General features: G+C 53.2%; 1 protein-coding gene across 1 annotated transcript in view; it reads left to right on the plus strand.

The window, feature by feature from the left end:
- The first annotated feature begins 754 nt into the window (after positions 1–754).
- Septin9 (septin 9) overlaps positions 755–12083 on the plus strand; it is a 176297-nt gene continuing 164968 nt past the window's right edge. Inside the window, exon 1 of the mRNA XM_031354327.1 lies at positions 755–858. Within this exon, the coding sequence (XP_031210187.1) occupies positions 840–858 (19 nt within the window). The 5' untranslated portion in view covers positions 755–839. The remainder of the gene's footprint in view (positions 859–12083) is intronic.

Genomic DNA, 12083 nt, shown 5'->3' on the forward strand with positions numbered 1-12083 from the left:
GTTTTTGAGACAGGGTTTCTCTGTGTAGCTCTGGTTGTCCTGGAACTCACTCTGTAGACCAGGCTGGCTTCTAACTATGCTTCTGCTAGGATAAAAGGCACACTGCGCATCCGACACCTGCTCCCCCGCCCCCCGCCTTTTTTTTTTCTTTTCTTTTTTTTTCTTTAAAGACTGGATCTTGCTCCATATCACTGGCTGCCCTGGTACTCACTGTATAACGCAGGCTGGCATTAAACTTGTGGTGAACCTCCTGCCTCAACCTTCCAATTGCTGAGATTACATGCGTACACTTTTAAGAATTTAAAGTAAGAAGCTCCGGCTTCCCAGCTCGGGCTTTTACAGGGAGACCCGGAGCCAGGCACAAGCATGGAGTGGTCTCTTCTTGAATTGACAAGAGCGACAGAAATGACCAGCCCCATAGTGGCCACCTTCGCAAAGAGGATACGGAGGCCCAGGCCCATCGGGGCAGCCAGCGCGGCCGGCGTGGCACTGGTGGATAGTGCTCAGCCGGGCTCCCTAAACCAAGGTCCTGGCACTCCCTGATTGTTCCGTTGGTGGCCCGCGGGCCGCCCGGGTTGTCTCCTCCTTCTCCAGCTCCCTTCTGGCCCCGGGAAAGTTGCGATGGCTTACTTTAGGCTTCAGGGGGGGCTGTGTCGGCTGGCACGGGACGCACCTGCGTGGGGGCGCGGGGCGGGGCGTGGTGCGCACCTCGACGGGGCGGGGCGGCCGTGCTCCCGCCTTCCTCCCGCCCTCCGGCGACCCGGATTAGCCACCTGGGAGCCCGCGCCCCGCGGCCTCGCCGCCACACTTTTCCTGGGAGCGGCGGCCAAGGCGGCACCATGAAGAAGTCCTACTCAGGTGGGCGCCGCGCCCGGCGTGGGGAGGGTCGGCGACGGGGACCTGCGCGACTCACCTGAGCTCTGGTGGCTGGAGTGGGCGAGGCCACCCGGGAACCAAGTGGGTCCGGGAGTCCAGACCTCGCCGGACATTGTACCCCCAGGGCTGTCTAGAGCCCCCGGCTGTACTGCCCTCTTCCACAGATGGGGATCGTGGGGATGCTCCCTGTCGGAGCTCTGCAGTCCTCGGTACTTGGCTTTCCCTATGCTCAGACCCGGGTCGCTAGGGCCTGGAGGAGGCGGATATGCAAGGCTCTAGTCCTTTGCGCGGTAGCTTCTGATCTTGACTTTTTCAGCTGTCCCCGCAGACCTAGCTCCCTCTAGATTTGGGCGGGGGGCTGCTCTGAAGGCGTCCTTCTCGCAGCCTGGGTGGGTGGGGCCGGGTGGAGAGGTCTTTGCCTTAATCTGAGTGCCTGGTGGACCAGGCCCCAGCATCTTTTTTCTTTTTTTGGCGATAACTCCTGTTACTCATTTGTTCAGTGGGGCACTGGAAGGTCTTCAAACAGGACCACCCAGGAGGTCTGGGCCGGTTCTTTGGGTCTCGGGGTGCCACGAGTGCCCTAGCATGCCAGCCTCATTATGACAGGTAGAGTGGAGTGTGTGGGGGTGTCCACTGGGCCCTCCAGGGGTTCTACCTTGGTCCTTTCCTATGGTTGCCGCTGGCCGGCCACACTTCCTAACTACCACCTCTGTTACTCTGGGCCTCCATTCCACAGATAGCCCAACTGAGGCAGTGAGTGCAGGCTAGGTCAACCCTGATCTTACTCGTCCAGGCCGAATCTGTTGTCTACCTCCCCTAACTTCACAAACCCTCTCTTCAGGTTCCTCTCCTAATCTATTTGGACAGGAAGCTCTCTGCCAAGAACCCGTGAATTCATTTAAGATAAGAACTCTGAATCTGGAGACTGAGTTAGAGTTGAGTTGAAGAGGTCATTTGGGCCATTCCCCTGCCTCGAGGGTCATGTTTTGTTTCCTCTTGCTTTCCATATTCAGGAACCAAAAATGACTTTACTTCATCTCAAAGAGAGTCATTTAGCTTCCCCTAAAAAATAAAAAAAATAAAAAAAAGGCTTTCTGCGGCAGGAGCAGAAAGTTGCTAAAGTTGCTAACTTGGCTGCTGGGCCCCCAGTCACTGGCGTTTTTTCGGGATAACTTGTTGATGTGATGGTGGGGGAGGAAGGGGCTTCCAGGTGGTACGTGCTCGAGTCTGGCACTGGGCCCTTCTCCTTTCCCAGCATGCTCCAGATGTTTGGGATGGTTGTGGGCGCCGGGGCCATTTCCCAGCCTCCCTGGCTGGCCTGGGGATGTATGGCCAAAGGCTGTGCTTTCTTGTCCTTCACACTTCCTGACTGGTAGATCTGGACACTGAGGTCGCCAGGTCCTCTCAGCTCACAGGTGCCTGGCTTACTGCACAAACCTCAGACCCCACCGTCCCAAGTCTGGATGGGGGGAGGGCTCTGAGCCTGGAGCTTACTGGACATGGTAGGGGCAGACCAGTGCTTGCTCCACCATCTCTCCTATACCCACCTGACCACGACTGGGTGCATTTTTGTAAAAAGATGAAACTTTCTAGGATAGGTCCTGTGGAAGTCCAGCTTACAGCCCCTGTAAAGCCAAGCTCCTTTCCCCGTGTTTACCTAAAGGGGCAGGGCCCTTGGAGGATGGGCCAAAGGGAGGGCCTGGACCATATCCAGTTTGTTCCCTCCCTGGCAGTGTGCCAAGGGCGGCTGGGTCTGCAGTTGTATGGTAGTGGGTGGTGGGGGTTCAGCTCCATGCCGGTTTCCTGGGTTTCCTGGGGCCAGCCTCATTCCGAGTAGGGTCACTTGCTGAATGTAGATTGTCCCTAAGACCCATTGCCACCAGAAACTCAGCAAAGTAGCACAGAATGTAAAAAATCTCTACAGTATCTACAAATCCACGGGCAACCAGATAGGTCTGTGCTTTTCCCATAGACTAAGTGGGAATATCGCTTTAGATCTATTCATGAACTTGAAATATACAGAATGGCTGCCACACTGTGATCAGAGACCTGCCGTGAGCAGTCCTGGGCCTCTCAAGATGGGAGCTGACCCCAGGAGCGTGGTTTATCTGCAACCACCAGGGGTGCTTTCTTTCTTTCTTTCTTCTTCTTCTTCTTCTTTTTTTTTTTTTTTTTTTTTTTTTTTTTTGGTTTTCGAGACAGGGTTTCTCTGTGTAGCCCTGGCTGTCCTGTAGACCAGGCTGGCCTCCAACTCAGAAATCTGTCTGTCTCTGCCTCCCAAGTGCTGGAATTAAAGGCGTGCACCACCACCGCCCGGCTGAGGTGGGCACCCATAGTCGGCAATGACAGACATGCTCTTGGCTTGCAGGAGCCTGCCTTGTCATTGAGGAGGCGGTACAGCGAGACACCAGCTCATTACCGCCCCGTCTTCTCTGAAGCAAGACAGCCTCCAAGTGCTGTGGGTACTCAGGAGGAAGGGCTTGGGGCTTTGGGGGTGCCTGAGATTGAGCCTGCCTTCTGGGATTAAGGGACCTGGTGTAGTGGAAAATAAAATGGGCCTTGCCAGGTAGGGAAGCTGCAGGACACCGGGGGCATATGGGGGACCCTCTGACAGGCTAATACAGCTCTGGTTCTCCCTGAACACATCTTCCCTTTTGTTTCAGTGGAAAGCTAGAGCCGTGTGGCTCAGTGGCTAAGGGCAGGAGTTTTGAGCCATGAAGCTCTTGGGACTAGGTCGCAAGCTGCTGTGGGGACTGGACTGGGTTCTTGACCTCACACATTCCATTGTTAAACATGGACCGTGCTTGGTAGTGAGGAACAGGGTCAGAGCTCCCTGTTCTAGCTCTCTAGCCGCTATCCTTGGAATTGTTGCCCTGGGTCATAAGAGACCTGGAGGTTCTGTGTTACCCGTCGCAGGGCCCAGGGCTTCCCTCGACTCCCCTGACACCCATGGCTTGCTGGTCCCTTTGCACTAGAGCCAGCTGCAGGCTATTCCTGTTGTTTCCTGGGGTCCTGAACTCTGGCTTCTCACAGCATGTGAGTCTCCTGGAATTCCTCTTCAGTACCCTTGGCTTTCTTGGAAATCTTCAGCGGCAGAGGCTGCAGGGGCGTGGGGGTGGGGCGGACTTAGCTGTGAGCCACCAGAATTGGGCAAGCGTATCTCTGTGTGCATTTTGGAATTATTTTGGGATTCCTGTGGCTTTCAGGAGACTCTTGAAGCGGGTGGCTAGCTTTACCAGCTCTATACGGGCAGGGATTCAGTCCTAGGAAATCCACAGGATGAAGGGTTTCAGCCCCCCTACCCAGCACTCTAGGGGGCTTTGGAAGGGTGAGGGGTATACCCTCTGAGGTCACTTCTGAGTAAGCTGCCCACGAGCTGGTCAGTATGGGTGACAAAAGGCTTCTTTCTCCACTGCTCCCTCCACAGCTCAGTGTGTGCTCTGGCCATCTCTGGACTCCTTATGGTCAAGCCTGTTTGCTCCGGTGTACTTTAGGGATGTAGCTGCAGAGGAAGAAGCTTCCTCAAGCAGTTAGACTATGGCTATGTCCCATCCTTGCCCAGATCCTGAGGCCCCTAGTCCCAAGAGAGCTGACTGAGCACAAGTGAGGAGCCAGCCCTTCCCAGACCACTGGGGAGGTGGGAAGGCAAGTTCAGGCATGGGCAGCCATCCACCCTGCCTGCCCCTGCTTCCTTCTCCAGCTTTCTACTCCACAGCTTCTTATGAGCATAGAGTTGAGTAAAATGTACCAGACAGAGTATGAGAGAGGTCACCTTCTATCCCTGGGACCTGCTGACACCGGAAGGGTGCAGAGAGGACAGAGTTGTCATTCAAGAGCAGTTGGCTTAAGTCAGACGGTGTGCTGTCCATGTGCCTGAAGGCCTCCCCTGGATGTCTAAACAAGACCATGGAAGGTGTGCTCCCACCTGAACTCTCTGTGCCCTTCTCTGATAGTCCTGTCTGTCCCAGGCTGCCTGAGGCTCCACGACAGGCCCTGAATCTGGAGACGGCCGGGTTTCCGCATGTTTGTCCATGGGCAGTGTTGTGTGGGCTCTGCAATTTGCTAAAGATGTTTTTGATAAGAAAGATCTAGCACAGACCAGCCCAGAGCCAGGCCCCATGGTACATGCTGAGTGGATTTCTTTGCCCCAGGGATGTCAAGGGCTCCAGAGAGAGCGACCCTAGGCTCAAAGGTGCCTGGATGGAGAAAGGAGTGGCTCTTGTCCCATCATAGGCTCCTTTGTTGGGGTTACTACCTTGGAAACACCCCAGCTCTTTACTACTTTAGGGATTTATGGGGGGGATCATCAGGACCAGAGCCTGGTGAAGCCGCTTGGGGCTTGCAAAGACACAAAGTACAGCCCTGCTGTCCTCGAGAGACCTCAGTGTCCTGACTCTGCCACAGGTCCTGTGATCCCAAAGTGCCAATGAAGAGAAGTCTAAGCCCTGGTGGAAAGCACTTGTAGTGTGAGGTATAGGGGTCCTGCGGCAGCCAGGCTTGCAGGGTTGGCTGGGGCACTAGTAAAGCCAGTTGTGACAGGTGGGCGGGTCTCTAAGGATAGCTTTGCTCTGGCCCCAGGAACTTTGGTCAGCCCTTCTAGAACAGCCGTGCTGAGCTGCAAGGGCCCCCGGCTCCCCAACATTCCTGACCTGCCTTAATTTTCCTGTGCTCTGAGGGCTGCTGAGCCTCAGGCTCCATCCTGGCTGCTCCCTGGTGGCTCTCAGCACCAGCGCTGCAGGGCCCCGAGGGCCGAGGGGCAGTCTGCTCCCAGCCCAGTTTCTTGGCCTTATCTCTCCAACCTTGCCCTGGGCCCGGGTCCACTTGCACCCACGGTGAAGATGACACCAAACAATCCGACCAGAGGGTGGGGGTGGCCCCAGGAGCCTTGCTTGTCAGTGGCCTCTAGCAGATCTCCAACAACCAAGCTTTGTTTGGGGACTGATCTGACCTGGTTCGATGAAGCCTGACTGTTGGCTGACCGGAGACCTCAGGACAGGAAACGGGAGCCAGGAAAGCCAATCCTGGCTTCAGGTCGCAGGATGGCCCTTGGACCCAGATCTTCCCTGGCTAGGTCTCAAGTCACCAGTCAAACCCTGACCTTCAGTGTTGCTTGGAATGCTGAAATAAGGGGTGGTGGAGGTCTCTGTGGAGCTGAGGCTCCCTGAAGCAACCCACCTGACCCTGGCTTGAGGATCCCAAAGGAGAGGACCGGTAGGTGTGCCTGCCTTCTGTGTGGCAGTTGGTGGCTGCAGTCTCTGCCACAGTGGTCTCTTCCTCACTCCTCCCAGGTCATGTTCACACTCTGACTCCCCCAGACTACACCTGGAGCAAAGGGTGGGCCGCAGCAGCATCAGAAGCCCCAGAGTGTTATGCCCAGGTCCTCGCCGGGCCAGGCATGTTGGGGCGGCAGCTGACTCAGGAATAGTGGCAACTGTGCTGAGGTTTGAGCTGAGTTCCAGGTGAGTGTGGTTACCAGGAAGGGCTGGGCACCAGTGAGCTAGCTGGCTGGCTGCCCGGGGCCTTGAGCTGAGATCAATGGGACTTGCATCCTGGGGCCCTCCTTTCACAACCCTCTTTGTAGAGGATCAGATCCCAGCCAGAGGATAGGCTGCTGTAACCTAGGCAGCTTGGAAGTGGGTTACATTCAGTGCTTGCCATCTTCCAGCATGCTAGGGACTTGACCGCTGGGCATAGAGAGGGCTGGAGGAGTCCCTTGTAAAACTCACCGAATATTCTATATCTTTGGCTCGGTAGAGCAGAGCAGGCAGGTGGCTAGGTAGGGTTCTAGCTGAGGGTTTCCGGGTCGTATGAATACTGGTGCCAGACAAAAGGGCAGCCAGATGGACCAGGGAGCCGGGAGGAATGGCGGCATCTCCCCAGCATTGGGATCATGCTGCCTCCCTGCTCACAAGGTGTGGTAAAACCTTAGCTATGCCGGGTGAGTCACTGGGTGGCAGAGCTTCCTGGTGGCTGTGGGCCTTGACATTGCCTTTATTTGATTTGATTTCTTTTTTTCCCTCTGGAAATGCTTTCTGAGACAGGCCCTGTGTCTATCACTTTGGTGTGTTGGTTTCGCTGTTGTCGCCTGTGGTTGATTTTTTGTGTTGTGGCCTTTTCCTTCAGCAGTGCAAACAGGAAATGGAATGGGAATGTAAAACCCTACATGTTGTAAGATTCAGTTTTATGTCCCTCACCATGCTTGTCCCCACACGTGTGAAACGTACCGCTTAATTATCTGAGCGGCACCACACGCTTTCAGTGTTATGTGTCCCTGTCACTCAGGCCCTTTCACAGGGAAGTCACATACCAGGCGCCGCTCAAAGCCAGAGCTTCGGCAGCTCTTCAGAGTGGACGTCCTGTGTCTGATGGCCCCTCACCCACGTTCCTAGAGGGACTGGCTCACTGATCCTAGAGGGACTGGCTCTCTACCGTAATGGTGACTCTTTGGCTAGTGTTATGGCTGTCTCCAAAGCCAGACAAGTGTCCTCAGGATAGCACTTCATGAAGAGATATGATGGAGAGAGAGTGTCCATCAACCTGCTGAGGGGTCCCTGCTCTGGCTTGCTATGGAGACCAGCTGTGCACTATCTTGATTCCTTGCAATGACTGGCACACGAGGCTGGTGCAGTGTGATCTCTCTGTCCCTGTCACCTCCTGAGCCCAGGCATGGACATGGATCGATGGCTGCCGGCAATAGGTTATCCCATTTGGCAACCAGTTGTCTGCTGCCTGGTTACTTTGCAGTGATTTCTTCTGGAAGCTTCTTTCCTCTGGCCGATCGGTGATGGCTTTCTTGCTTTTCCTACACATCAACGTTTTGTTCCTCTGGCCTCGGTCTTCCTCCCATCATCCTGGCCACTCCTTCCAGGAGCTCTCAACATGGCGGTCCTCTGCCTCCTCATTCTGTGGGGAATACCTGTGTGGTAATCCAGTGACCCCAAGGTGAAGTGAAACTACTTGTTGGTTCCCTTCCTGTTGCTGTGACAAAGTACTTAACAAAAGCATGGGATGTGTCATCTTGGCTCGCAGTGTGAATGGCCAGTCTATGGAGATGGGGGAGTCATGATGACTGGAGCTGGAAGCAGCTGGTCACAGAGTGGGAGGTGAGAGCTGGGGCTCAGCTCCTTCTTTCTTACGGTAGAGAGCTTCAGGGTGGGTCTTCCCTCCTCTGTTAAAGCTCTCTGAAAATGCCGTCCTAGACACAGGCAGGGCAGAGGTACGCCTCCTCTGTGAGACCAAGGCCAATCACATTGACAATGAAGATTATCGATTACAGACTCACACTCTCTGTGGTCTCTTGTGCTAGGCCAGTAGATACCCATCTGGAACTAAGTAAAACCCAAATGGCTGGAAACACCCGTGAGGATTCGTTTCTTAACTAAATCATTTGAACTGGAAAGACCCATTTTTTTTTTTTTCAAGACAGGGTTTCTCTGTGTAGCCCTGGCTGTCCTGGAACTCACTCTGTAGACCAGGCTGGCCTCGAACTCAGAGATCCACCTGCCTCTGCCTCCCAAGTGCTGGGATTAAAGGTGTGCCCCACCACTGCCCGACTCTTTTTGTTTTTTGGATTTTTTTGAGGTAGGGTTTCTTTGTGTAGCCCTGGCTATTCTGGAACTCAGTCTAGCTTCAAACTCAGAGATCCACCTGCCTCTGCCTCCCAAGTGCTGGGATTAAAGGTGTGCCCCACCACTGCCCGGCTCTTTTTGTTTTTTTGGATTTTTTGAGGCAGGGTTTCTTTGTGTAGCCCTGGCTATCCTGGAACTCAGTCTAGCTTCAAACTCAGAGATCCACCTGCTTCCGCCTCTGAGTGCTAGGATTAAAGCTGTGTGCCTCGCACGCTTGACTCTTAATTTTTTCTGTTTCTGTAAATTCCCTTTTAGTATATATAGATTCATTCTATAAATTCTATTCCTCTAAAGAACCCTGATTAATACAGGTGGTTCTTTTTTAAATTATGTATGTTTATGTCTGTCTCTCTCTGTGTTAATACATATGAGTGGTGGTACTACCAGAGAGGCCAGAGGAACCAAAATCTCCCCAGCTAGAGTTAGGAGTGAATGGTTGTAAGCCATCCAGTATGGGTGCTGGGGACCATCCTTGAGTACTCTACAAGAGCAGCAAGCCCTCTTAGCCACCGAGCCATCTCTTTAGTCCTTGATTTATTTTTTGAGACAGGTTCTCTCAGTGGCCTGAGGCTTGCTGGTGAAGCCAGCCAGTGAGCCCCAGGGATCCCTTTGTTTCTGCCTGCCTGGTACTAGGATTTTTCTTTTCTTTTCTTTTCTTTTTAGAATATCTATTTATTTATTTTATATATATGAGTACTCTGGCTTCAGACACACCAGAAGAGGGCATCAGATCTCATTACAACTACCATGTAGTTGCTGGGACTTGAACTCAGGACCTCTGGAAGAGCAGTCAGTGCTCTTCATTGCTGAGCCATCCCTCTAGCCCTAGTACTAGGATTTCAGTGTGTGCTGCCAACCAAACTCAGAGTTTGAGTTCTGCGGTGACCCCTGCCTCTGCAGGGTGCCGGGATTGCCTGCAATTTAAAGTGTACATTTGAAACAGCTATTAAGTATCAGAACTAACACAAAAATTTAGAAAAGTATCAATTAACCTGTTACTTCTCCAAAGTAACTTTTTTGTGTGTGGTTTTCTTTTGGTTCCTGTCCTTCACCAAGACCCATGTTTTATTTTCTGTGGAGAAAACAGAAAGTTGATTTCTCTGACTGGTCAATATCTTTCCTTCTCTTCCTCTTTCTCTCCCCCCGCCCCCCCCTTATCTTTGAGTCGGGATTTGAGACAGATTCACTTTGTAGTCCAGGCTGGACTGGAATTTAAGATTTCTAAGCTTTTGTACCAAGGGCCAGGATTTAAGGTATGCATCGCCACCTTAGACTGAAATTTTACTTATTTTAGTGGCTGGGTTTCCTATAAAAGAAGAGAGGGGGATGGGAGAGGGAAGGGTTATATGTATGCATGCTCCTTCTTGTGGGTGTGCATGCACTTCTGACTGAGGTCAGAGGTCAACCCTGAGCATTGTTTCCTAGTTACCATCTTCCTTGTTTTTCTAGGACAAAGCCTCTCTCTCCCTTCCCCCCACCTTTCTCTCTCTCTCAAAGAATTTTGTTTGTTTGTTTGTTTGTATTTTTTCCAGACAGAGTTTCTCTGTAGCTTTTGGCTGTTCTGGAACTTGCTCTGTAGATCAGGCTGGCCTTGAATTCACAGAGCTCCACCTGCCTCTGCCTCTGCCTCCTGAGTGCTGGGACTAAAGGCGTGCGCCACCACCGGCACCACCCCTACCCCAGCTAAGACACAGTCTTATTCATTTGCTTGGCGTTCACCCATTACTATAGACTGGCAGGCCAGTGAGTCTCATGGATTCTCCTGTGTTGGCCCCCTCAGTGTCAGGGCTACAACTGCCCACCCTTTTTATGTGTGCATAAATTACACTTTTTATGTGGGTGCTGGGGATCTGAACCCATGTCCTCATGCTATGAAGCCAGCACCTTACCCACTGAGCCATCTGCCCAGCCCCCAGAGGGGAGGTTTATGGAGGAAGAGTTCATAGTGTGTGCGGTTTTTATGCTCCACCCTGGCAGTGTGATTCTAGTCAAGGGCCAGTGGCACGTGAGACATTTATAATGATCAGATATGTCCCCACCTGCCCTTCTGATTAGAGCTACATCTCTGACTCAGGCTGAACAGAGCCCTCCTTGTATAGGTTTTTCCCCTGGCAATTGGGACGGTTTCTCTGAGACCGGCTCCTGGCTCTGTGCATTTCAAATCCTGCCCCTCCCTACTGCCCACAGTTTTCTGGCGCAGAGAGCTGCAGAACACGCTGGTGGCTGGTAGCTGTGATTTTGGATCATGCACAGGAGGAAGAACTGGATCTGGAAATGGAGAGAGAATTCCTGGACTCCATTTCTACCTAGGGATGCTGAGCAGTAACCAAGCTATACCCGGAAATGGCCAGGGACGCCATCAATGCAGCTAAGCGGCGCCAAGTGGAGTAGCTTTCTGCCTGAGTGGCTCCTGCAGGAGTCCCTGGACCACTCTTCCATTCAGAGCTCAGTGGGAGAAGTCCTGCCACCAGATTTCAGGGCCTGAGCCCCGCTGCAGGGGACTGGAACAATAGGAGTTTCTCCAGTAGGAGCCAGAACCACCCAGAGACGAAACTTGTAGCTGGGAACACCTTTCAAGGCAGGCAAAGGGAGAAACTCCGTGGCTGTCCCCTGGACCAACACCTAACCTCTCAGTGACTGAACCCAGCTTAACACCAGCAGACCTGAGGGCCCTGTCCCCGAAGCCTGTAAGATCTTGGTCACACCAAGGAGGGCCTGGAGGCTCAATGAAGGATAGCTCTAGGAGACAGGACAGGAAGAAGACAAGCTCTGTCCTACTGCCCCCTCCCACCCGTACCCCAACATTGCTTCCCTGGTGTTTGAGTAGCCGCATGGCCTGCTTCTGACATCAGCCATCTCACTCCACCTCAGCCACTGCTTCCTTCCCCTCCCTCCTCAGCTCCATGTGGGAAAGTAAAGTTGTAAGCTTGGCCTCTCATCTGTATGGACTGAATGGTCCTCTTATGTCTTAGTCACTGTTGCATTGCCCTGAAGAGACACTAGATCAGGGCGACTCTTAGAAAAGAAAGCATTTAACTGGGGACTTGGTTACAGTTTCGGAGGGCTAGTCCATTATCGTCCCAATGGGGAACATGGCAGCCCAAGGGCAGACATGGCGCTGGAGAGGCAGCTGAGAGTTTTACGTCCTGGTCCACAGGCAGCAGATAGAGAAACTGGGGCTAGCATGGGCTTTTGAAACCTTAAAGCCCCGCCTCAGTGACACACCTCCTCCAACAAGGCCACACCTCCCAATCCTTCCCAAACAGTTCTGCCAGCTGGGAACTAAGGATTCAAGCATATGAGCCTGTGGGGACTGTTCTCATTCAAACCACCACTCCCTACTCCCCCACCCCCCCAGTTCCACAGTGAAGTCTTAATTCTCAATGGGACTATTTGAATATGCAGCCCACGGGGAGGTAATGAAACTGAAGCCTGAGCCTAGAGAACTGGCATCTTTATGAGGGGGAGGGGGCAGCAGGGTCCACATGAAAACAAGATGACAGTGCGGAGCATGGTGGCACACGCCTTTAATCCCAGCACTTGGGAGGCAGAGGCAGGCGGATTTCTGAGTTAGAGGCC

This window comes from Mastomys coucha, unplaced genomic scaffold (genome assembly GCF_008632895.1).
Source record: "Mastomys coucha isolate ucsf_1 unplaced genomic scaffold, UCSF_Mcou_1 pScaffold5, whole genome shotgun sequence".
Taxonomy (NCBI): Eukaryota; Metazoa; Chordata; class Mammalia; order Rodentia; family Muridae; genus Mastomys; species Mastomys coucha.